The sequence below is a fragment of the Oncorhynchus tshawytscha genome, linkage group LG28, assembly GCF_018296145.1.
Source record: "Oncorhynchus tshawytscha isolate Ot180627B linkage group LG28, Otsh_v2.0, whole genome shotgun sequence".
In the NCBI taxonomy this organism is placed as follows: Eukaryota; Metazoa; Chordata; class Actinopteri; order Salmoniformes; family Salmonidae; genus Oncorhynchus; species Oncorhynchus tshawytscha.
Genome location: NC_056456.1, coordinates 37,460,545 through 37,488,462, shown reverse-complemented (window position 1 = coordinate 37,488,462; position 27,918 = coordinate 37,460,545). Strand labels below are relative to the sequence as shown.

Below are 27,918 nucleotides of genomic sequence, written 5' to 3'. Positions count from 1 at the left end.
CGGTGGTGGGGTCCAATCCGTGATGTTATTTCAATTCCCGGGTTATCATTTTTTGGAACACAATGTTAACCACATAAATGCGTACTAAAACCCTTTTTGATTGAGAAGGGTTGTGGTAATCTTCACGTTCAACTATCCTGATACACTTATAATGCTTTCTCTTTCCTGTGATGTTCACAGTGATTGAGTGATATTAGCTGGGTCGTGATTGAGATGAATGTGAATGTGTTGTGAAGATCTTGAAGGTTGCTGTAAACAAACATTCAGTTTTGCCCAGTTACAGTATGTTATCCAGTTATCCATTTGTAGGGGGGGAGACCTTGAGTCTCACAAAACTACAGTCCTTAGTGATTATACTTTATTTATTATATATATTATGTGTATGAGCTTTAAAGGTTGGAAACAACATTTTTCACTGGAAACAGCAAATCAATGTTTTGTAAAAAACAGTTATCAAAAAGTGAAGGGATTTGGCATCACACTGCTGGCTCAGTACAGCCTGTCTGGACAAATACATAATTGTGCTGTGATGAAATAATTTAATAGAATGAAATCAAAACTATGTTGAATATAAAATATGAAGCTCTTCAAGGTGATTTTCTTGTCAAATCTTTTTTCCCCCCATATGCATGGTATTGATGGTGTACCAAGTCCATTCAATCATTTGTAGAAATTACTTATTAAACTGTTTCAGTTAAATCATTTAATGAAAGAACACTGTTATTGATGCCTCTGTCAATGTTGTTCACCCCGATGGCTACATCCATAGAATTATTAAGTTAGTCAGCTAACTTTGATAAACAGCCACATCCCACTGGGCTCAGACGTCAATTCAACATTTTTTCCACGTTGGTTCAACGTCACTTAATTGAACTGACGTGGAAACAACATTGATTCAATTATACCTTGTACATTTTTTTGGTCTATTTTTTATATTTTTTATTTTAAGTTATTAGTAATTTTGAACAGTTAGCCGTTAACTCATTGATCCAGCTGTCTGGAACAGCCCCCAGGGCACTCACCTTGATTTCAAGCAGGAAGTCCATGTAGCGTCAGCTATCTGTCACAGTCACGTAGCGAAAGGACGCTAGCTGCTCATGACGAGCATTACAACAAAAAGGCAATCTAAAATTGCAGGGGAAAGCTACGTTTGGGCAGTTTTTTGGAAAGCCTCTGGTCACATGGCAAGAGTAGTCCGTCCAGACAGGAAGTAGACCTTGTCCGGTGACATAATGACCCCCGTATAATATTCATAGCCGGCGTCCCAAAAGGCACCCTATTCCCTATATAGTGCAGTACTTTTGTCCAGTGCCCATTGGGCTCTAGTTAAAGGTAGTGCACTATATAGGGAATAGGGTGGCATTTGGGACTTGCATATAATCTCTGTGCAGATTACCAGGCCGCCTTGGGGTTCTACGCATGCAGAGCACACACACACACACACACACACACACACACACACACACACACACACACACACACACACACACACACACACACACACACACACACACACACACACACACTAAACAAACAAACTGTGACTCTCAATCAAACACACACCTCACAAGGAACATAAAACAAAATAGATTTATGGTAATACTGTCATTCCCAGTCAAGTACCAACACTGACATTAAGCCTGGCTAATGTGTAACTCCTTGAAGAAGCAGACTCATGGACAGTGAGTGAACGACAACATTGGTGAAATTACTAGAGCTCTGGAAAAGCTCTAGCTTTTAATTATTTTGTAATTTTACAAACAATAACATTTTTTCACACTGACATACACATTAAAACTTTTTTTTGTTTAAGTTAATGAGATACTCTGTGAGGTACTCTGCTGGCTATAGAATCAGTATGCATAGAGGCTACTGTTGGTAGGATGACATTGTGACTTGACTTAATGAATACATGAGTCAATATACAGAGTATGACAGAGACTGACCAGGTGAATCCAGGTGAACGATATGATCCCATATTGATGTCACTTGTTAAATCCACGTCAATCAGGGTAGAGGAAGGGAAGGAGACAGGTTAAATAAGGATTTTTTAAAAGCCTTGAAACAATTGAGACATGGATTAAGTATGTGTGCCATTCAGAGGGTGAATGGGCAAGACAAAATATTTAAGTTCCTTGGAATGGGGTATGGTAGTAGGTGACAGGCACACCGGTCTGTCAAGCACTGCAATGCTGGGCCTCCTGAGTGGCGCAGTGGTCTAATGCACTGCATCGCAGTGCTAGCTGTGCCACTAGAGATTTTGGGTGTCGCGTCCAGGCTCTGTCGCAGCCGGCTGCAACCAGGAAACTCATGGTGCGGCGCACAATTGGTTCAGGGTCGTCCGGGTTAGAGGAGGGCTTGGCCGGGAGGGATGTCCTTGTCCCACTGCGTACAAGCGACTCCTGTGGCGGGCTAGGCGCAGTGCATGCTGACACGGTCACCAGGTGTACGGTGTTTCCTCCGACACACTGGTGCGGCTGACTTCTGGGTTAAGTGGGCATTATGTCAAGAAGCATGTGGCTTGGTTGTTCACCTCTCCCGAGTCCGTACGGGAGTTGCAGCGATGCAACAAGACTGTAACTAGCAATTGGATACCATGAAAAAGGGGTAAATATTTATATTTTTTGAAAGAACTGCAACGCTGCTGGGTTTTTCACGCTCAACAATTTCCCGTGTGTATCATGAATGGTCCACCACTCAAAGGACATCCAGCCAACTTGACACAACTGTGGGAAGCATTGGAGTAAAAATAGGCCAGCATCCCTGTGGAACGCTTTCGACACCTTGTGGAGTCCATGCCCCGAAGAATTCAGGCTGTTCTGAGGCCAAAAAGGGGGTGCAACTCAATATCAGGAAGGTGTTCCTGAAGTTTGATATACTCAGTGTATTCCACACAGCCTCTGAAAGTTCAATTCTGGCCTCCCGAGTGGCGGAGCGGTCTAAGGCGCTGCATTGCAGTGTTGCGGCGCCACTACAGCCTCTGTCATTACCGGCCGTGACCGGGAGTCCCATAGGGCGGCGCACAATTGGCCCAGCGTTTGGCCGGGAGGGATTTACTTGGCTCATCGCGCTCTAGCGACTCCTCGTGACAGGCCAGGCGCCTGCAGGCTGACTTCGGTTGTCAGTTGAATGGTGTTTCCTCCGACACAGTGGTACAGCTGGCTTCCGGGTTAAGCAAGCGGGTGTTAAGGAGCGCGGTTTGGCAGGGTCATGTTTCGGAGGACGCATGACTCAACCTTCGCCTCTCAGAGCCCGTTGGGGAGTTGCAGCGATGAGAGAAGATCGTAATCATGAATTTTGGAGAAGAATATGGTTAACAAAACCTTGCTAAAGGCCAGTGAGTGGTAATGCCCCACCAATCCCAGCAGTGATGGACAGGTGCGTATGGTCCGTCAGGTTGCCATAGTAATGAAAGGTGTTTCTTTGGGCTGCAATTGTTCAGATTAACTTCTATTGTTTGACCGAGAGCAACCAGCCCTCAAAGATCAAAACGGACAAGAGGGGGAGGAAATTGCCTTCATCAGACAAACACACACACACACATACTCCCAGTCACGCAAGCATCATCACGACCACCTTAACCGCCCACCCACAAGCACTCCCTCCCACCCCCGATATGAGCATTGGGGTTAAGTCAAAGCTGGTATTAATAAGTAAATCTAGGCAGGAATGCTGGCGTGTGGGCGTCGTACCACCACATATCACCCATGTCTGAGAGGAACTAGCCAACAGTGCGAAAAAAACGAAACACTTCATGGGTCTTAGTGGTTTAGCTCATGTCCCCAGCAGGCAAAACTGGGTCTTAGCTAGTGGGGTTTAGCTCATGTCCCCAGCAGGCAAAACTGGGTCTTAGCTAGTGGGGTTTAGCTCATGTCCCCAGCAGGCAAAACTGGGTCTTAGCTAGTGGGGTTTATCTCATGTCCCCAGCAGGCAAAACTGGGTCTTAGTTAGTGGGGTTTAGCTCATGTCCCCAGCAGGCAAAACTGGGTCTTAGCTAGTGGGGTTTAGCTCATGTCCCCAGCAGGCAAAACTGGGTCTTAGTTAGTGGGGTTTAGCTCATGTCCCCAGCAGGCAAAACTGGGTCTTAGTTAGTGGGGTTTAGCTCATGTCCCCAGCAGGCAAAACTGGGTCTTAGTTAGTGGGGTTTAGCTCATGTCCCCAGCAGGCAAAACTGGGTCTTAGTTAGTGGGGTTTAGCTCATGTCCCCAGCAGGTAAAACTGAGCAAAATTGATTGAAATGTCATAATGGTTGTAATGATGTCATTTCAACCACATTTACTCGTTGGGGTCACGACACAGCAGCACTGTCTCAACAAACGGTTTTGGTTTTTGATTCATTTGTAATAGAGCATGAAATTGGCTTTGCAGGTACTACTGGTGCAATGTAAGCATTACCTGACCAATAAGTAAAACACCAACAAATAAATACATAACTAAATGTCTAATAATGTGTGTTTAGAGCGTGTGTATAGAACTCGGTTTCCCAAACTCGGTCCTCGGAACCGGGGCGGTAGGGTAGCCTAGTGTCCCCAAGCTGACAAGGTACAACTCTGTCATTCTGCCCCTGAACAGGCAGTTAACCCACTGTTCCTAGGCCGTCATTGAAAATAAGAATTTGTTCTTAACTGACTTGCCTAGTTAAATAAAGGTAAAAAAAATAATAATTAAAACCCACAAGGGGTGCATGTTTTGTTTTGTGACCTACCATTATACAGCTAATTCAAATGATCAAAGCGTGATGATTAGTTGATTATTTAAGTCAGCTGTGTAGTGCTAGGTCAAAAACCAAAACGTGAACCCCTTGGGGTCACAGAGGACCGAGTTTGGGGAAACCCTGGTCTAGAATAACTCATGTGTATCGATGTAAAGTTTAAACTCACGGCTGACGTGACCGCGGTCTTGGTGTTGGCGGCGACATTGGTGTCGCTGGCATCCTTAGGGTTACTCATGGCTCCGTGCAGGGTCACGAGGTCAGGGCAGTATATTGTGACGCAGTCCTTAGCCCTTTTCACTCTGTTTCTGACTCAACAGAGGACTTTTGAGAAGCATAACCTGCAACAACAAAAAAAGGACAGGAATTGTATTGTTCGTCTTGATCAAATTTAATATTGGTAAATTAGGTCACTTTTTTTTCTTCAATCATGCACATTTTATTTTGGGTAGTGATTTAAATTATATCAATGAACATCTCCATTGTACTTCCTACATAGTGATTATAAGTCCATAATAATGACATATGCAATATCAATCGTCACAATATCATTTACACACTTAGGGTCACGTCACCAGACCAGGGTAAAGGTCAGAGCCCTAACAAAGTAATAATATAACAGTTATAAGTAGGGTTAGGGTTTTTCCTGGACAGGTCACAGGGTCCTGACCCTAACCATATTAAAGGCTTTACCATATCGACCATGAGACAATGTCACGTGTGCTCCCTCTCCGGCCTCTAGGTCACCAGGCTGCTCGTTATGGCACACACCTGTCACCATCGTTACACGCACCTGGACTCCATCACTTCCCTGATTACCTTCCCTATATATGTCACTCCCTTTGGTTCCTTCACCAGGCGTTATTGTTTCTGTTCCTGTGTCATGTCTGTACGTTGTTCGTGTTTCTTATTTTGTATTATGTTGTGTTTATTTATTAAAATACTCACTCCCTGAACTTGCTTCCCGTTTCTCAGCGCACATCGTTACAGACAACCCCTTATGAGTGAACAACATTTTATTTAAACAACTTTTATTTAACATGTCAATTAAGATCAAATTCTTATTTTACAATGACGGCCAAACCCTCCCCTAACCCGGACAACGCTGTGCCAATTGTGCGCCGCACTATGGGACTCCCGATCACGGCCGGTTGTAATACAGCCCGAGATCGAACCAGGGTCTGTAGTGATGCCTCTACAGCTGGGATGCAGTGCCTTAGACCGCTGAGCCAATCACAGTATTGTGATTCTAATTGGGGCCAACACAGCGGCAAATAACAACAGCAATAAATCTCTCTAGAACTGTGTTTATGGGAGCGTGTATTTAATGAAAACGTGTGATAGCTTCATCATGAAAACCTGTGTGATAGCTTCGCAATGAAAACCTGTGTGATAGCTTCACAATGAAAACCTGTGTGATAGCTTCACAATGAAAACCTGTGTGATAGCTTCATCATGAAAACACTGCTAAGCATTGCCGTGTTCTGAATGGGTTAGACGAGATTAGGATGTATCCACCTTGGCAAGACCACAACATCCAATGGCTGCATTTTCCAGAGGGAGAAAATCCATTCAGCTGGACAGGCAGCATCTTGTAACACTTAGCTGGTGTTACCATGGTCTATTACGGTAGTGGCCACCTGGTTAACGTGATGAGTAACTTTGCCTGAGATCTGAAGACTTACATTAGCTCCCCGAGCGAAAGCCTAGGCCTTAGCTCGGTGGGCTAACAGCACAGTGGTGCGAAGCTGACCCGTGTCCAATTACTGTCAAACAATGGTGCGAGTGCCAAGCCCAATAACACTGACCCAGTTCACTCACTGCTTCGCATATTCGATAGAAGTGAGATAACATTCATAAACACTTAAAACAGTGTAGAGCTTCTCTGTTAGTGGAGAGTTTTTCCTCAACAGAGAATAACATATAGCAGTTATCATGAGACTGCGTATGATTTTTAGAAGCAGCGACTAAGGGTCAGGGTTGCCAGATTGGTACCTGGTATTTAGATAACAGGACAATATCTTGACAAATGTCCCTTCGATGACGTTCAGACACGCAGGAACATCCCAATGCAGCACTTGAGGGTCAGGGTTGCCAGATTGGTACCTGGTATTTAGATAACAGGACAATATCTTGACAAATTTCCCTTCAATGATGTTCAGACACGCAGGAACATCCCAACGCAGCACTTGAGGGTCAGGGTTGCCAGATTGTGTTCTGGCTGTGGTCAGATAGTGGGGGTTGCCATATCATGTAGGCAGAGTCCACTTGGAAATCCCCCTAATGTGTAACCCAAATAATTTCCGTAAGTAAATTGACACAGTCAGCATTTTCCACACCATTATTGTGATGCTATTCAAATTCAGGTCAAGTATTGACATTATGTTGGTCTCGTTGAAAGTTTCTCTCACTTTTGTATAATCCAAATGGGACCCATATCCTCCTGTTTCCCATGGATGCATCTCAATAGGTTACAGGGTGATTCCTCTCCTCATCATCCCTCATCCCTGACCCGTTACATCTACTGAACAGAGAGGGCATCACCTCAGACTATTGAGATGTACCCCTCTCTTCCTTCAAGTGATAAGAGATAAGTGTATATACTCCGTCTCACCACTGGAGCATAGGAGTGTCAGCATGGTTCACATCAACAAGGTCACTGCTGCAAGGTTACTGCCTTCAGAAATAGTACATCCGTAAACTGGGGAGGAGAAACGGGATGGAGGATGTTCATTAATTAAAGGTATCCTCTGACACTTCCTGGTTGGGAATGATATGACACTTATATATTATGTATGTATAACATGTGATAATCATACATTATTATATTGGATTAGGGGTGGTGGATCCACAGTACAGATAAGTGCTGAATCATGTGATGTCACGGGGGGGGGGAGTTCATTACACAGCATAATTCATGTGGAGATGTTGTCGTCACCCACTACAGAGTGTTTGCATCTGCTTGAGGTACGACTTTCATCTTTAACTATCCGTCGTATGGTGAAGCAGGTGACTCTGAAAGCCCTCGAAGACTAGGACACAGAAGCAGGCAGACTCACACACACGCACGCGCACACACACAAAAGAGAGCAATAAGGGGACGACATAAGTCTCAATATTACTCCTACATACAGAAGCAGTTTGTGTGTGTGTGTGTGTGTGTGTGTGTGTGTGTGTCAGTCTGTCTCTGATTACGTTACCATCCCTTTCAGTTCAACCTTCATTCCATTAAAGTGGAAGAGAGCCATCTGAGGACTAAATCATGACCCATCCCTCCCTGATACCAAATCGACACTGGGAACCATCTGAGGATTAAATCATGACCCATCCCTCCCTGATACCAAATCGACACTGGGAACCATCTGAGGACTAAATCATGACCCATCCCTCCCTGATACCAAATCGATACTGGGAGCCATCTGAGGACTAAATCATGACCCATCCCTCCCTGATACCAAATCGACACTGGGAACCATCTGAGGACTAAATCATGACCCATCCCTCCCTGATACCAAATCGACACTGGGAACCATCTGAGGATTAAATCATGACCCATCCCTCCCTGATACCAAATCGACACTGGGAACCATCTGAGGACTAAATCATGACCCATCCCTCCCTGATACCAAATCGACACTGCTCCTGGCACACTGATTCTGTTTCATAAAGAACACTAAAGAAGACATAAAAGTATTTCCAGCTGACTTCACTTCTAGTCCCCTCTGGAGAACCCACGGCAGGGGCTTACCTCTTTTGAACACACTGAAATTCAGTTATAATGAGGGTATCGCTGAGGCATCGCTAAGAATTCTCAGTAAAAAAAAAAAAGAAGTGGTATTCTTATAACACGTTTTACAACGCATTGTAACCGCATCATACTGCACATGTCAGCGTTAAGTGGAAGTGTTGACATCTCTGACTACCTATTTTTGACGGTTTAAAAGACCCAGAGAGCCAGGGGCCTCATTTATCAAAAGGTGTGTGCACACAAGAAAGACTCTAAACCCAGCATGCCCCAGTTTTCCCAGGAAAGTGTGCCCATCTCCAAGTATACCTCAGACCATACGTACTTCTGGTGATTAATCAATTGTATTGTTCCCTTAGGGGAAATGGAGGTGGTTTGATGCACAGGAATTATAATAATGGTAGATTAATAAAAATATTTCATAAACTGTGGGCCTAATGATAACAGAAATGAATTTACATTTAGTAAGGAGATCGCAGAGAAGCATGGAGCCTAATATGTTTATTTTACTTTTATTATATAGGCCTAAATAATATATTGCAGGAGAAATATTATGCTACCATTTATCCATCCCTCAATAGCAGAGCATGCTCAAAAGTAAATAGACCGGTAGCCTATTTAAAATATTTGACAGTATGGGTAGGCTACAGTAATGCTGTGCAGTAGGAGCACAGCATCTTAGCCTATTAAATCTCAGAGCCACCAAGGCAGAAGATATAAAACACTATGTATTGATAACAAAATACTGAACAACAATTCATCTTCTGTATAAAAGTGATGGCCGAAGCATTTACTTTTAAATGTCTCAACTAGACAATCAATCAATGTTGCAGAATGCGCGGCCAGTGTTTGGCACTTGCTATAGGCATGCTTTTTAAGTATGAAAAAAAATGAGCACATTCTGCCCACACTTCTACAGAAATGTGATCAAACGTGCCATTGCGCTTCTCTTTTAGGAACTATCATGGCCCAGTTCCAACATCTACAAATCGTACAGCAAATGAGGGCGTTTTTGGTGACCTTAAAAGGTGCATAGAGTGCGTTTTCAAGATGGGGTTGTAAAACTTGTTCATGGGCGCACAAATACAACAGCCTGTGTTTCTGATTTATCAATGAAAACCTGCATATATGTTGCGTGCAAACAGTGATAAATCCCAATCATTTGAAATGCAGGAAAATCCTAGAAACTCCACACACACCAGAATTTATTGAGAAATGTTCGCAAGGTTGATAAATGAGGTATCAGTAGTCTACACAAAGGGACCATGGTTATTTCTGGCGAGGACCCTCAACCCCTGGCATCACCTCCTCCCTCATAGATGCAAAGAGCTAAAAGACTCTGCATGGTCAATCTGACTTCTGCAATGGGCCATACAGCATTTACTGTGATAGGGCCTCTGTAGAAGTCAGGACTTTCATACTTCTTGCGCTTCGCAGAGCAGAGCAGGGCTGTTGTGAAGGAAGTTGTCAAGGAAGTGAGTTTGTGTTTATACAGGAACCTCCCGCCCTCACCGACCATCAACCATTATCATTATCATCATCAACCATCATCAACCACAATCATTATGTCAATGCGGAGCTATTTTTTTAAATTTACCTAGGCAAGTCAGTTAAGAACAAATTCTTATTTTCAATGACGGCCTAGGAACAGTGGGTTAACTGCCTGTTCAGGGGCAGAAGGACAGATTTGTACCTTGTCAGGTCGGGGATTTGAACTTGCAGCCTTTCAGTGACTAGTCCAACGCTCTAACCACTAGGCTACCCTGCCGCCCCTATATGGAACTATACGGAGCCCTCCGCATTATTACAAAAATTGTGAGGCGCACCGTATCGTCGTACAGAGATCAATTTGGCCTCTGCAAGCCTCTGGAGGCTCTGTAATTATGTCACACCCTCCATACGAAGCCTCCGGACAGCATTTCTGGATCAAGGATAAATCAGATAATAATCATAGAAAATCAATAATAAAAGCGCTTAGTGGGGGGAAAAAAAGCTCCAGATTCGCCAGCCAGCATTTAAACAATGAGAATGGCAAAAGGGATGAAGGAGATTACCACGCTGTACCTACTCTTGCCTTTGTTGTTGATGTGGGTCGGTGGAATGTTAAGGTCAATCCATGGTGGATTTGTAAGCGGTGGGCCGGGTTACTGAAGCAAAGCGCTACACGGTCCATGTTAGGCAACCTGCCAGGGATTTATGGGGTTAAGAATGTGTGTGTGAAAAGATTAGCATGATTGTTTATGTAACACTAGTGAGCGTATATAGGATAGAAGACCTTAGCGACACGTGTTTGGTCAGACTTGATCAAAGTTTTGGCACTGTAGCCATTCACGGAACATAAGGTTGTTGGAAAGTGACGTGTACTCTGAAGATATTTGATAGGCCAGGAGGGACTCTACTTTAGATTTTAGGGCATGAGGGTAAGATGGCCAGCCTGGTCTCATAAACTAGAAAAAATACATTCGGGACTCGCAAATTTGAATGATATGTTAGGTTTGGTATGGTTACATAAGACAGAAGGTTACTTAACGTAAAAATGAAAGGAGGGGTGTTGTTCGGGTGGATTAGTTGGCGTAAAATACGAACATCTAGCAACCCAAGGGTTGCGTGTTCGAATATCATCATGAACAACTTTTGCAACTTTGCAACTGCTTAGCATGTTAGCTAAACCTTCCCCCAACCTTAACCCTTTAAACCTAAATCCTAACCCTAACCCTTAGCCTAGGTAACGTAAGTGTTAGCCACCTAGCTAACGGTAGCCACAAAAAGATTACATTTGTAACATATCATACTTATTGCAAATTCGTAACATATTGTACAAATTGCAATTCAAATCAAATTTTATTTGTCACATGTACCGAATACAACAGGTGTAAGACATTACTTTTAAAACAACAATTCGGTTCAAGAAATAGAGTTATGAAAATATTTACAAAATAACTAAAGTAAAAAAGTAAAATAAAAAGTAACAGAATAAAATAACAATAACGAGGCTATTTACAGGGGGTACCTGTACTGAGTCAATGTGCGGGGGTACAGGTTAGTCGAGGGAATTTGTACATGTAGGTAGGGGTAAAGTGAAAATAGTCCGGGTGGCCATTTGATTAATTGTTCAGCTGTTAAGGAGCCTCTTGGACCTAGACTTGACACTCCGGTACTGCTTGTCATGCAGTAGCAGAGAGAACAGTCTATGACTTTGGTTTTTTAATTTAACCTTTATTTAAGTAGGCAAGTCAGTTAAGAACAAATTCTTATTTACAATGACGGCCTACCCCGGCCAAATCCTAACCCATACAGCGCTGGGCCAGTGGTGTCTTAGACCACTGTGCCACTCGGGAGATTGGAGTCTTTGACCATTTTTGGGGCCTTCCTCTGACACCGCCTAATATATAGGTCCTGGATGGCAAATTTGGCCCCCAGTGATATACTGGGCCGTACGTCTTACAGTCAGATGCCGAGCAGTTTCTATACCAGTCGGTGATGCAGCCGGTCAGGATGCTCTCTATGGTACAGCTGTAGAACTTGTAATTCTTAACATACGAAATAGATGATAGAAATGCACAAATGAATACATACCATACAAAACTTAACATATCATTATAAATGGAGGGAGACAGATTTACATTTACTATGTTACGTCTACCCCTGAGTCCAGGTTGTAAACCAGTGTGCTGTTTTTTACTTCTTCCTTACAGTTAAGAATCACCTTACATTTACTTTGTTACGTCTACCCCTGAGTCCAGGTCGTAAACCAGTGTGCTGTTTTTTACTTCTTCCTTACAGTTAAGAATCACCTTACATTTACTATGTTACGTCGACCCCTGAGTCCAGGTTGTAAACCAGTGTGCTGTTTTTTACTTCTTCCTTACAGTTAAGAATCACCTTACATTTGCATGTACCAGGAATTTGGCCTGGTGAACTGGTCACAATATACAGAATATACACAATAACTGGAAAACACTAAAAACTACAGACTAAGCTATACATTTGGCATGTGCAATATCTATAAACAATACATTTTTTAAGAATTATGTGTAATGGGGGAAATATATGTAAGAGTCCGTGGTTGAGTGCAAATTGGTAGGTGCGTACAAGAATGTGCATAGAGTGCAAAGAGCAATGTACAGTTCTAGGATGATAGTGCAAAGTCCATGAATGAGAAGAACATCATGGACCAGGTGGCCGGCTGGTGAGGCGCGTGGGAAGAAGCTGTTCAGGTGGTGGGTGGTTTTGGTCATGATTGACCTAAACCACCTGCCAGATGAGAGTCTTTGGAAGAGGGGGGTGTCCAGGGGGGATGGGTCGGGGATTATCTTTCCTGCATGCTTCTTGGCCCGATCCTTGATGGAAGGCAGGTGGCAGTGCGTTTTGCTCCTCTAATGGTTAACACGCCTACTCATTCAAGGGTTTTTCTTTATTTGTACTCTTTTCTACATTGTAGAATAATAGTGAAGACATCAAAAGTATGAAATAACACATATGGAATCAACCAAAAAAAGTGTTAAACATATCAAAATATATTTGAGATTTGAGATTCTTCAAATAGCCACCCTTTGCCTTGATGACAGCTTTGCACACTCTTGGCATTCTCTCAACCAGCTTCACCTGGAATGCTTTTCCAACAGTCTTGAAGGGGTTCCCACATACGCTGAGCACTTGTTGGCTGCTTTTCCTTCACTCTGCGGGCCGACTCAATCCAAACCATTTCAATTGGGTTGAGGTCGGGTGATTGTGGAGGACAGGTCACCTGATGTAGCACTCCATCACTCGCCTTCTTGGTCAAATACAGTGGGGCAAAAAAGCATTTAGTCAGCCACCAATTGTGCAAGTTCTCCCACTTAAAAAGATGAGAGAGGCCTGTAATTTTCATCATAGGTACACTTCAACTATGGCAGACAAAATGAGAAAAAAATCCAGAAAATCACAATGTAGGATTTTTAATGAATTTATTTGCAAATTATGGTGGAAAATAAGTATTTGGTCACCTACAAACAAGCAAGATTTCTGGCTCTCACAGACCTGTAACTTCTTCTTTAAGAGGCTCCTCTGTCCTCCACTCGTTACCTGTATTAATGGCACCTGTTTGAACTTGTTATCAGTATAAAAGACACCTGTCCACAACCTCAAACAGTCACACTCCAAACTCCACTATGGCCAAGACCAAAGAGCTGTCAAAGGACACCAGAAACAAAATTATAGACCTGCACCAGACTGGGAAGACTGAATCTGCAATAGGTAAGCAGCTTGGTTTAAATAAATCAACTGTGGGAGCAATTATTAGGAAATGGAAGACATACAAGACCACTGATAATCTCCCTCGATCTGGGGCTCCACGCAAGATCTCACCCCGTGGGGTCAAAATGATCACAAGAACGGTGAGCAAAAATCCCAGAACCACACGGGGGGACCTAGTGAATGACCTGCAGAGAGCTGGGACCAAAGTAACAAAGCCTACAATCAGCAAGGGCATTGAAGATGAAACGTGGCTGGGTCTTTCAGAATGACAATGATCCCAAACACATCGCCCGGACAACGAAGGAGTGGCTTCGTAAGAAGCATTTCAAGGTCCTGGAGTGGCCTAGCCAGTCTCCAGAACTCAACCCCATAGAAAATATTTGAAGGGAGTTGAAAGTTCGTGTTGCCCAGCAACAGCCCCAAAACATCACTGCTCTAGATGAGATCTGCATGGAGGAATGGGCCAAAATATCAGCAACAGTGTGTGAAAACCTTGTGAAGCTTACAGAAAACATTTGACCTCTGTCATTGCCAACAAAGGGTATATAACAAAGTATTGAGATAAACTTTTGTTATTGACCAAATACTTATTTTCCACCATAATTTGCAAATAAATTCATTAGAAATCCTACAATGTGATTTTCTGGATTTTTTTCTCTCATTTTGTCTGTCATAGTTGAAGTGTACATATGATGAAAATTACAGGCCTCTCTCATCTTTTTAAGTGGGTGAACTTGCACAATTGGTGGCTGACTAAATACTTTTTTTGCCCCGCTGTAGCCCCTACACAGCCTGGAGGTCTGTTGGGTCATTGTCCTGTTGAAAAATATATGATAGTCCCACTAAGCGCAAACCAGATTAAATGGAGTATCGCTGCAGAATGCTGTGGTAGCCATGTTGGTTAAGTGTGCTTTGAATTCTAAATAAATCACTGACCGTGTCACCAGCAAAGCACCCCCACACCATCACACCTCCTCCTCCATGCTTCACGGTGGGAACCACACATGTGGAGATAATCCGTTCACCTACTCTCCATCTCACAAAGACACGGCGGTTGGAACCAAAAATCTCACATTTGGACTCATCAGACCAAAGGACAGATTTCCACCGGTCTAATGTCCATTGCTCCTGTTTCTTGGCCCAAAAAAGTATCTTCTTCTAATTGGTGTCCTTTAGTAGTGGTTTCTTTTCAGCAATTTGACCATGAAGGCTTGATTCACGCAGTCTCATCTGAGCAGTTGATGTTGAGATGTGTCTGTTACTTGAACTCTGTGAAGCATTTATTTGGGCTGCAATTTCTGAGGCTTGTAACTCTAATGAACGTATCCTCTGCAGCAGAGGTAACTCTGGGTCTGAACTGCACTTGAAGAAACTTTCAAAGTTCCTGCAATTTTCCATATTGACTGACCTTCATGTCTAAGAGGTACTGATGGACTGTAATTTCTCTTTGCTTATTTGAGCTGTCCTTGCTATAATATGGACTTGGTCTTTTACCAAATAGGGGGGACCTACCTTGTCACAACACAACTGATTGGCTCAAACGCATTAAAAAGATAAACAATTAGACAAATCCACAAAAAAACTGACATATCACATTTACATAAGTATTCAGACACTTTACTCAGTACTTTATTGAAGCACCTTTGGCAGTGATTACAGCCTCAAGAGTCTTTTTTGGTATGACGCTACAAGCTTGGCACAAGCTTCCCCTGACTGCTCAGTTTGGCTGGATGGCCAGCTCAAGGAAGAGTCTTGGTGGTTCCAAACTTCTTCCATTTCACAATGATGGAGGCCATTGTGTTCTTGGGGAACTTCAATGCTGCAGAAATGTTTTGGTACCCTTCCCCAGATCTCGACACAATCCTGTTTCTGAGCTCTATAGACAATTCCTTCGACCTCATGGCTTGGTTGTTGCTCTGACATGCACTGTCAACTGTGGGACCTTATATAGACAGTTGAGTGCCTTTTCAAATCATGTCCAATCAATCGAATTTACCACAGGTGGACTCCAATCAAGTTGTAGAAGCATCTCAAGGATGATCAATGGAAACAGGATGTACCTGAGCTTATTTTTGAGTCTCATAGCAAAGGGTCTGAATACTTATGTAAATAAGGTATTTCTGTTTTTGCTTTGTAATTATGATGTCATTATGGGGTATTGTGTGTAGATTGATGAGCAAAAAAAGTATTTCATACATTTTAGAATAATACTGTAACATAACAAAATGTTTTAGTACGTTTGACACCTGAGTAGGTTTTTATTCAACTAAATAGCATATATATATTTCAGTATGTATGACACCTGAGTAGACTTATATTCAACTAAATAGCATATATATTACCATATATATTTCAGTATGTATGACACCTGAGTAGGCTTATATTCAACTAAATAGCATGTATATTACCATATATATTTCAGTATGTATGACACTTGAGTAGGCTTATATTCAACTAAATAGCATGTATATTACCATATATATTTCAGTATGTATGACACCTGAGTAGGCCTACAAAAGAGAAGTGAAAATAGCAAACTGCAGAATAATATATTTTTGTTCTCTTCTCCCCGGCTCCTCTCCTTTACCGGTATGACTCAAGGTAACAGAGGACAGTGACTCAGCAGCAAACCACATCTAATATTCAGGCACTCTGATGCGAATGTAAAATGGCCTAAATATGGGTGCAATGGATTGAAAAGCGTAACTGCTTTGATGGTTGCAGATGAGAACCACTCTTAGAAAGTCTATTCGCTCCATTCATTTAATTCTCGTTCGTACAAAGTGTTTCTCTGGTCTACACCATTGCCCATTATCATCCAGTCAAAATAGAGTTCAACCACTAGGGCATTTTGGAAATAAGGTCATGACCTCATAAGGTCAGCAGAACATTTTATTCCCACCATCTTGAGCAATTGACATTGCCTGGTTTGTTCAAAGTTGATCAGAGCTAGCTGACTGGCCTAGCTTGCCCTCTATAATTACTTGGGCTGGATCCCAAACTGCCCCTTATTCCCTATAGAGTACATTACTTTTGATCAGCGCCAATAGGGCTACAGTGCATTCGGACCCTAAAACTTTTTCTACGTTTTGTTATGTTACAACCTTATTCTAAAATTGATGACATTTGTTTTCCCCCTCATCAATCTACACACAATACCACATAGCGACAAAGCAAAAAAACATGTTTTTTTTGGAAATGAAATACCTTATTTACATAAGTACTTAATGTATAAAATAAATATTGCCGTTATAAAATATGGGGTTTGTTTAACCTAGGCCGATGCTCTCAAAGTGTCTCAGAGGTGGAATGCTGGTCCAGTTTTGCCCTTTAGATCCTAATTACATGGACAGGGGGAGGGACCTGATCCTAGATCAGCACTCCTACTGTAAGACACTGAAAATACGGCCTAGGTCACACAAACAAAAAATCTCAAATCTCAAATCTCAAATTTGAGCATATATAACGGCAGAATTAACTTTGTAAGACAAGAGGTTTGTATTTTCAAAAATTAGAGGCTAGACGCTAGTATGTCTATAGACTAGAAAGGGAAGTGACATGAGCATACCAGATGAGCTGAATTACTTCTATACTCACTTTGAGGCAAGTAACACTGAAACATGCATGAGAGCATCAGCTGTTCCGGACGACTGTGCGACCACACTCTCCGTAGACAATGTGAGTAAGACCTTTAAACAGGTCAACATTCACAAGGCCGCAGGGTGAAACGGATTACCAGGACGTGAACTCTGAGCATGCGCTGACCAACTGGCAAGTGTCTTCACTAACATTTTTAACTTCTCCATGTCTGAGTCTAATACCAACATGTTTCAAGCAGACCACCATTGTCCCTGTGCCCAAGAACACCAAGGTAACTTGCCTGAATGACGACCGACCTGTAGCACTCACGTCGGTAGCCATGAAGTGCTTTGAAAGGCTGGTCATGGCTCACATCAACATAATTATCCCAGAAACCCTTAACCCACTCCAATTTGCCTACAACCCTAACAGATCCACAGATGATGCAATCTCTATTGCACTGCACACTGCCCTTTCACACATGGACAAAAGGAACACCTATGTGAGAATGTTATTCATTGACTACAGCTCAGCGTTCAACACCATAGTGCCCTCAAAGCTCATCCATAAGCTAAGAACCCTGGGACTAAACACCTCCCTCTGCAACTGCATCCTGGACTTGCTGACGGGCCGCCCCCAGGTGGTAAGGGTAGGTATAACAACACATCCACCACACTGATCCGTAACACAGGGGCCCCCAAGGGAGCAGGTTGAGAGCGGCAAGTTCCTTGGTGTCCAAATCACCTACAAACTAACATGGTCCAAGCACACCAAGACAGTCGTGAAGAGGGCACGACAAAATCTATTCCCCCTCAGGAGATTGAAAAGACTTGGCACGGGTCCTCAGATCCTCAAAGGTTTTACAGCTGCACCATCGAGAGCATCCTGACGGGTTGCATCACTGGCTGGTATAGTAACTGCTCTGCCATCCGACCGCAAGGCACTTACAGAGGGTAGTGCGTACGGCCCAGTACATCACTGGGGCCAACCTTCTTGCCATCCAGGACCTCTATACCAGACAGTGTCAGAGGAAGGCCCTAAAAATGGTCAATGACTCCAGCCACCCAAGTCACAGACTGTTCTTTCTGCTACTGCACGGCAAGCGGTACCGGAGTGCCAAGTCTAGGTCCAAGAGGCTTCTAAACAGCTTCTACCCCCAAAGCCATAAGACTCCTGAACAACAATCAAATGGCTACCCAGACTATTTGCGTCCCCCCCCCCTTCTACGCTGCGGCTACTCTCTGTTTAGTATCTATGCATAGTCACTTTAATAACTATACCTACATGTACATATTCCCTCAATTACCTCAACTGACCGGTGCCCCCGCACATTTTCTTTTTACTTAGCAGGTATTTTTTTAAATTAAAACTGTATTTTTGGTTAAGGGTTTGTCAGTAAGCATTTCACTGTAAGGTCTTACACCTGTTGTATTCGGCGCATGTGACAAATAACATTTGATTTGATTTGGTCATTATCATTCACAACGATTTCACTTTGCGAAAGTAAGACACAATGTGGCTTTACACAGGTGTAATGTTGAAGTCTTCGTAAATAGCCAATATCATAGGTTAGACACCATCTGTAACTCAAGACCTTATCATTCCTCTCCTCTCAAAGAGAGAAAGAGAGACAAATAGAGGGATTGGTGGAAAATGTATAGAAACGAAAGAGACAGGTGTTACCTCACAAGACAAAGACTACATTGAGAGCTCAGTACAAACTGAAAGCTGCATAAAGGACATGATTTTTCATCGCATCCCCCTCAGAACATGTTGTGTGTGTTAATGGCAGAGAGAGAAAAAACAACCTCCTCACTCAATGAAAAAGTTCATTCCGACTCAAGCTACTCAGCTGGAGCTCATAGGTACAAAACGGAGAGAATTCTGTTTTACAGTCCAACAGGAAACAGTCACAAAAATGCAGGAACACTTCCCATTTTTTCTTCTTCTTTCACTTCACTCAACAGATAGGGGAAACCCCCCTCTCCCCAATTCCTTGCATGCGCGACAGATTCACACACAATGACACGCCAAACTCTAACAAAACCTCCTCTGTGTCTCCCTATGTGACATGATAACATTACAACTGCTTATTAGAGGCTTGCATTTACAAAGGACAGAGGACATTTCTTCTTCTTGACAAGGGACACCAAAACCCAAACTGAGAAAGACAGCAGAGTTTTAAGGGAAGAAGGTATACATGTATACATTTAAATCATTTAATTTATCCAGAGCAACTCTCCTGGTAAGTGTAGGCTTCAACCGCAGCAAGGGGCTTCAACCGCAGCATAACAAGCATAACCGGAGCAAATCTCTACTAGAAAAACATTCACAATACTACAGTTAACGTATAACATTTTTTTTTTTACTGACAGTCACAGAAGTAAGTGAGTGAAGTCTGTTACTGTGTGTCTGTGAGCTTGCAGTCAACAACGTAATCAAGGTGAGTGGAGACAATGAACTCGACTGCCGCAAAACAGAGGGAGTGTGTGTGGTGTGTGTGTGTGTGTGTGTGTGTGTGTGTGTGTGTGTGTGTGTGTGTGTGTGTGTGTGTGTGTGTGTGTGTGTGTGTGTGTGTGTGTGTGTGTGTGTGTGTGTGTGTGTGTGTGTGTGTGTGTGAGAGAGAGAGAGAGAGAGAGCCCGACAGAGCTTACCTCGGCGTGCTCACTGCAGAGAGCTTCCTGCAACTGCAGACATCGTAGTGCAGAGTCAAAAACCCACTGTGAATTCAGACAGGCAAGGAGAGAACACAGAGAAGAGGGAGAGGGGAGTGGTGAATGTAAGGGAGAGGGAGAGGGATTGTGTGTGAGAGAGGGAGAGGGAGTGTGTGTGAGAGGGAGAGGGAGTGTGTGAGAGAGGGAGAGGGATTGTGTGTGTAAGGGAGAGGAAGAGGCCGGTGTGTGTGTAAGGGATGAAGAGAGAAGCAGAGCAAGAGAGAGCGAGGGAGACTGGTTGGTTCTGTATTACTGGCTTGGCTCTGCACACCCCCTAACACAAGCACACACTCTGCCCTGACACACATACACACTCTACACTCGCAACCATTGAGTACCAACTAATGTTTCAAACCCTCCCCCAACTTCCATTCCCCTCGATTGGGTTTCCTCCTCTAGCCCTCTGACAAGCATGTGACCGTGGGAGATGACTCGACAATAAGGGACTCTCTCTCTCTCTCTCACACACACACACACACACACACACACACACACACACACACACACACACACACACACTCATTGTTAAACACAGTGTGAAACATGACACAGTGACACACATGCCGAAAGACACTCTCTACAGCCGCTATTCACAATCTGACAATGACCTACATATTTACAAAATGTGGACAAGGTTCTATGCATTAGTAGATCCTGATTCTATGCCACGAGAAAAAAAAATGTAAATCATATACAATGAAAAAAAATGTGATTTGAAATAGTTAAAAACTATTACTCAAAGATATAACAACAAACTTTAATTCATTCATTTTTTTTTTATACCAGGTGAAGCAGCTGAGAACAAGCAATCTTAAAAAAAAAAAGTGACACACACAAGAAACATTAGGTCACTAAAATGGATGCCATCATGTCAAACACCTAGGTATTTAACATCAATTTGATACATTTTTGAATGATCTTAAGTGTGTTTTGACGCAACACTTGAAATTAATGCACTTTAATTAAATATGACTTGACGGGGCTTGATAGGGCTATGCAAGCCATTGAACTTACTGACACACCCCAAAAGTCCAACTGAGCATAGAAAATGTCAACTCAATGTGACAGGCCTATTTGTTCACTGGTCTAAAACAAGATTATTATAGTTTGGTGATTTTTATATTTGTTTCCATAGGTTTAGATTTTTATTTGAAATTCTGTTTATTTTTCAGAATTTGATTTACTCGTTTTTATTTAATTTCAGTTTGATTAAAAAACACATTTATATTTTGTTTTTTATATTATTTTGTTTCAGTTTTAGTGTTGGGGATAGAAAGTAGCCTATATGCGTGGGAAGCTAGGAGCCATTAATGTGTTGTAGGCCTATGGCTAGAGTTGTTTGTGGATGTCACTTCATGCCACTGTGAGGCAGTAATAAGATGATTTAGTCATAGGTTTGGTTTGGTTTCAATTATAAATCAATCTTAGGCTGCATTCCAGAGCATAGACGTTGCTGACTACCTGACAGATTCTACAACGCCTGGATGAGTATTTAAGTATCAGCTAACCTCATCATATGTTATAGCAATCTGTCAGTCGATGACACAGTCAATGACGTGGCACGCAACCATTGGTTGATGCATGCAGTGTCTGAGCAGTGGAATGCAACCATTGTCTGCTTATTGCCCCTGCCCCAACCAGAAAAAAAATGCCTGTGAGAGGTACTGCTCTGGGGTACCCCCTCCGCAGGGCGAGGGCAACAAGCAGACCAGAGGCCCCGCCATGATCAGATTTTTTTTATGGGTCTCTCTCTTTCTCTACTGTCTCTGACAGATTTCTTCCCTGTTGTTAGCTAGTGATAGCAAACGTATCTATTATATTGACAAGATGTTCAAGTATCCGCTCTAACCAAAAATACATGTCCTCAAAGATGGAAGCCAGGCGGAAGGAGACAAGCTATTCTAGCCAATGAGAGGGCAGATACACGTGTGAACTACAGTTTTCCCGAACGCCACTTATGCCACTTATATCAGTAAATGTGTAACAACCTAAACATTACTCTCTATCTAATCAAATAAGCCTCGCATAATATGATACTCTCTCATACACCTCTTATCTTCCGGGGACAAATTTTGAGCAGAGGTAATCCTCTCGCTTCGCCTCTTCCTCTCTGGTGATAGGTAGTGACAGTGATGCACATGCTAGGCTTATTTGAAACATTTACTGGCAGCATTGCATTTACCCCCCAGAATCAGAAGCTCGAAAAACCAATTTTTTTGGTTAGTTTTGCAATCAAAAATAATAGTTTTAGTATAGTTTTAGTTATTAAAACGTTTTCCTTAATTATTTAATTCCAGTTTACAAAATTTTTTTGATGACTATAATAAACAATAATAAACACTGCTGATGTCATCACATATCACACATATATCAGTTATATCAGAATTCTCGTTCTAGTTGACATTCCAATAATTTAAAATCACTGACAAATTGTGCCATTCTGATGTATAGGCCCACTGGGAACAGACATCAGTTCTACATCTAGTTTTGACTTACACAATTGATTGAATTGCCAACTAATGTGAATTCAATGTGAAATCAACCAAACATGGTCACCTTGTCATTGGATTTATGTTAAATGTTGGGTAAAAAAAACATAATAATCCCTTACGTTGATGACCTTTTTGCAAATCCAATCAGTAATCCACATTGATTCAGTTTTCCACATTGAATTTTTGGTTGAAATGATGTGGGGAAAAAATGATGATATGCCCAGTGGGGGAGGGGAGGGGGTGGGCTCTATGACATCAGCCTATCTAGGGTTCTATGTTTATGGATGTCATGACTGACTGACTAGTTAAAGACCAGTTTGTCTCCTCTCTCACCTTGTAAAGAGTAGTCATGATTACATAAATCAATGTCATAACCTAAACACACACACACACACACACACATCGGTCCGACACAAGAGCGTCAATCCAACGCAAACAGTGATAATGAGGGACAATCTTAAACCGTGAGAGCGGTTTCCATGGTGATAGACAGAGCCAAGCTGGTGCCACTCAGGGCAATGTGGTCAGGGCATGGTGCTCCATTAGATAATATGTGTGACCACAGGGAAAAGACTTAACATCATCAACAGTTATAAACCTGACCACAATGAGCAATATTAGCATTTCCAGACCACTTCCTCATCTAACCCCATGTATATCTTCCCTGTTTAGCATGTATTACATTTCATGCCCAAATAATCTCAAAATCATTTAAAACCAGTTCATTGAGTACCACAATCCAGATTTGGGCATGAAATGTAATAGATTGAAGGAAATGACATTGTCCGGATATGGCGGAATAGAAAAATGGCTACCACAGTGGCTGTTTTTTTTTTTAATAGCTCCATTTTTGAAAATGTTCAGGGCCTCAAACTGTGTGTGTGTGCCAAGTTTCATGCTTTTATGAAAAAGTGAACGATTCCACCCACAACTTGGACATATCGCCTGAACTATAACAGTGTTTTACTTCAGCCTCAAAAACAATCGATGGTATAATAACTTATCTCCTGTGTAGGCCTATCACCAACCGAAACAATAGGCATTATCCAAACCCACAACACTTACATGGACATCCAAAAGGCTTTGTCTATAATCAGGCTATTCACGATTTCCAATCCGCAACCGCACTATGAAACCAATGCCAGAGGCATGGTCAATATTTCATGTTTTACGATATACTAATTACTCATCTATGTTGCCAAGGTACTTTTTTTTTTAGATACATGCGCAGGGTAAGAAAGCAGATTCCAAAACGAGCGTGTTTTAATAGCGTGTAGTCACATTCTCCAGTGTGTTTTTTGTTTGTTGTCGAAAACTTGAAAAGACAAGGAGCGGTGCAATTCAGCATGGCAGAAGAAGAATGACGTTCATATTCTCACGGAAAACCATTGGCTCAGGCGGTACATCTTGGCTGGAAAATTCATACAAATATATGTCTGTGGAGGGGATGTTTAAACCAGATATAAATGTCACAATTCTTTGTCTCTGGCTGGGAATGTTTCTCTGTTCAGCAGATCCTGGTTAGCTTTGCATGCTAATGTGGGTCATCCAAAGATACTAACATATGATAATATAATGAAGACCTCAATCTCCTCCATTTATATGTTTCTTATAAAGGCCACCAGTTATGGGGTTTCTATACACTCTCTTGTAACTAGTGTAAAACAGGGAAGCCAGAGAGAGAATAAATCTAACGGAGTGACTCTGGAAGGAATTTATAACTCTGTAAAGTTAATCACAGAAGTTCAGAGTCACTATAATTTATAACCAATAGAGATCCTGATAGTCTCCGACATGAATCAAAATAGAACTATAGAAATATAATCATAGATGTGAATTCTCAGCGTCACAGCTTTTTACTTACCGTACCAAACAGGAAAGCGGTGAGCACTTGGTTTACCAATGAGCATGAGTTAATGCATGGACATCTCCTCAAAAGCTCAATAGGTGTTTAAATCACACATATCTTTTCACAATTTTCTTAGTTTCTTTTTGCCTTACAAACTGTCCAACAAAACAATGCAATTTACTTCTTTTTTTTGCCACATCAGGGTTTAACGTAAACCCTTGAATGGCTGGTGAATGTTTGATATCCAGGCAAGTACAGGCTTTTGTGTACCTGACGTCAAGCTTCCTTGTTCGTAGGTCCAGAAGGATTTTAGGCACTCAGCAACTTTTTCTCAAAGGACTGCCACAGTCTTAGGACAAAAAGGTGATATCTAGAACTTTAAAGGATTCTTCGGCTGTCCCCATGGGGGAACCCTTCGAAGAACCCTTTTTGGTTGCATGTAGAATGCTTTAGGTTCCCGGTAGAATCCTTTTGGGTTCCACGTGCCAGGTAAAACCCTCATTGGGTTCCACTCGGAACGCTTTCTACAGAGGGTTCTACATGGAACCCGAAAGGGTTGTACCTGGAACCAAAAATAGTTCTCCTATGGGGACAGCTGAAAAACATAACCTGCGCTGCCTGTGGTTCACCTTTATGGGACTCACTTTGGTTTCATCTACACTCAGAAAAAAAAAGTGCCATATAGAACCATTTGTCCATGTAGGACATGGGTGGGCCTGATCCGGCCTGCGACTCCATTCAATCCTGCCCGCGGTGCGGGAGTATTATTTTTTGGTTAAAAAAACCCACTCCAGGCCGCTATTGAGCATCTAAAACCAAATAAAAATTACAGTATGTAGACATGATAATGGACATATTTGTAAAAAAATATAGATATATATTTACTGCATTTTTTCTGGCCCGCAAATTTATGTTGACCAACAAATTGGTCAAAAGAAAATCTGTGCAGCCCTCCATTGAATTTTGAAATCCTGACGTGACCCTTCAGCCAAAACTTTCACGTGAAAATGTGTTTTTGGAACACTTCACGCTTTAATGTAGTTTCATGTTATCACATGTTGCTTTACATGTTGTCACATGTTATCACATTAACTTCACATAAGATCACATGTGATCACATGAAAACACGCGCTTTAGGAACACTTCTCATGTTCACGTGAAATTCATGTGGTTTTTCCAGTAAGGGTTTGCCCAGCCCTGCTGTAGAACCCCAGATAGAACTCTTTTCGGATCATAGTCAAACCTTTTTGGTTCCACATAGAACCTCTGGTTCTATTTGTAACCCAACATGTTTTTTTACCTAGAACCTTTTTAAGAGGGTTCTCCTACAGGGACAAATAGTTCTAGTTCTTCAGTAACATAGTGTTTCGACAGCAAACCTATCTGAGAAGTTGTCCAGTGCATGCAACCAGACTGACAAATTTCATATCAAGTGTCAACTCCGTCCGTCTGCTGTGTAAATCAAATGCACTTCTGAAAGCGCTATCCGGAAATTAACTATCTGCAAATGATTGAATCCCAGCCTTAGAAATAGTCATTTGGGATGCAAGACATGTTAACACGCTAACTGCCATTGAGATTGAGACTGGTAGCATAGCCAAGGGAATTGACAGGTGACTATACTTAGTCACAAGCTGTGTGTAAAAAAGGCTTCATATAGTAATGTGTTAGCATCATACACATTATAAGATTACAAGAGACTCACCTCTACATGTTCATTCGTTGTTTTCTTCTCCGCATGCAAGACTATGGAATCTGATCGTCGTTCGGACAAAGTCGTGTACTTAAAAAAAAAAAATAATAATTATAAAAAAACAAATGAGAGGTTTGCCTATGAATCTCTCTGTTAAGGATGTTGATATTGGTTTCGGCAGATCACACCAGTATCTGAGAGGTTCTCCTTTGGCAAATGAGTGATGCACATAGGATTGATGAAAGCTAAAGAGGGCAACTATATATAAGGTTGGGTTCAGAATGTGTGTGCATGTGTGTAACTCTATGTGAGAGAGAAAGAGCGTGGGATTAATTGGTAAGCTTTTAACTCCCAAGGGAAGACTCGATAGCACAAGGGGAAGAAAAAAAGGACACAACAGTTATTATCCATACGTGGTCATACTGTCGTGTTCAATCGTACACCAAGAAAAAAAACACCCTTAGGAATGAACTTGAGGTAAATAGTGATTATTCCCAGTACTGTGAGATCTCGCTGTGTTGAGTTCTATGACTCCTGTGGGAAGGGAGAAAATAAGAAAATGAATGTGTACACCAAGACAATGACCACACACATCCCACACACACAAATGGTTGTTTTGAGGAAGTGTAGGAGGACTGGCCTCAATGGAAGCAGGGTTTATCAAGTGTTGGCTGTTATTGGGACTGGTCTCTCACAGGTATAAAATAACCTCACAGTGCATTGGATTGGTGCGCATGCTTTGTTTACGTATGTGTCTATTAATGACTATTTTGCATGTGCAGGGCAATTTCACCTGCTGTGAGTTTATTTAGCGTCCTCCGTCACCAAGTTTGTGTGTGTGTGTGTGTGTGTGTGTGTGTGTGTGTGTGTGTGTGTGTGTGTGTGTGTGTGTGTGTGTGTGTGTGTGTGTGTGTGTGTGTGTGTGTGTGTGTGTGTGTGTGTGTGTGTGTGTGTCTGTGTGTGTGTCTGTGTATGTGTGTCTGTGTGTGTGTGAGAGATTACATTCCACTCCATTACTATTAAACCACAAACCACTCAGCCCTCAGAGAGAGACTTGTAATGGATCACCATTATTTATGTCCCGTTACATCGTAAAAATTAAAAAAAAGATTTAATTTGAATTTTCTCACGAGGCTTTACACTTTCCAAGATCAATTTTTGGAGTTAACATAATTTCTTCTGTACTACTAATACAATTATCCTGCTCATAGGTGGTTTTAAATCACATGATCACATTTAAATCACACGTAGTTGATGACGTCAATGTTTCCGGATGACGTCATTGGAAATTCCTATCTTCTTCTATCTTCTCGACTACAAAACATAGAAACACGCATTTTGGCGTAGAGCTGGAGATGATGTTGAAAAAAGGGGCGGAGTGCCCCTTTAAGACAGCTGACTTGTGAAGAATATCACCCTCTGTGTTGGCATTACCCTTATTTAACTAGGCAAGTCAGTTAAGAACAAATTCTTATTTTCAATGACGGCCTAGGAACAGTGGGTTAACTGCCTGTTCAGGGGCAGAACGACAGATTTGTACCTTGTCAGCTCGGGGGTTTGAACTTGCAACCTTCTGGTTATTAGTCCACTAGGCTACCCTGCCGCCCATTACTGAAGTACCAATTTTCACTACCAATTGGCCAAAATGACTGACTAACCTCAGTGCTTGGCAAAGTTCATTTCACGTCAAATTATCTTCAGAGTGGTCTTGAGTGCCCTTCTGTTATCTCCTGATGTAACCGTGGCAACATGCATATGATGAACAGGGTGACATCAATCAGCCAATAAAATGTCTTGTGAGAATTGAAACAAAAATGAAGGTGATATCAATTAACTGGCCATTTTATTGTACTAGGCTACTAGTAGGAAAACAAAAGTAATACATGTGATATATCAGAAA

The 27,918-nt window shown here is 42.1% G+C and overlaps 1 protein-coding gene across 2 annotated transcripts in view; it reads right to left on the bottom strand.

The window, feature by feature from the left end:
* Positions 1-26,232, bottom strand: part of LOC112227245 (anion exchange protein 2) — a 55,789-nt gene extending 29,557 nt beyond the window's left edge. The window contains exons 1-2 of one of the 2 annotated variants that reach the window (XM_024392138.2): positions 26,031-26,232; positions 4,881-5,052 (exon numbers count right to left, since the gene is read on the bottom strand). In XM_024392138.2, coding sequence (XP_024247906.2) covers positions 4,881-4,949 — 69 coding nt within the window. In that variant the 5' untranslated portion in view covers positions 4,950-5,052; positions 26,031-26,232. Of the gene's footprint in view, positions 1-4,880; positions 5,053-19,924; positions 20,059-26,030 lie in introns of those variants that run through there. The other variant, XM_042307738.1, reaches the window with a different exon arrangement.
* Positions 26,233-27,918: the final 1,686 nt, after the last annotated feature.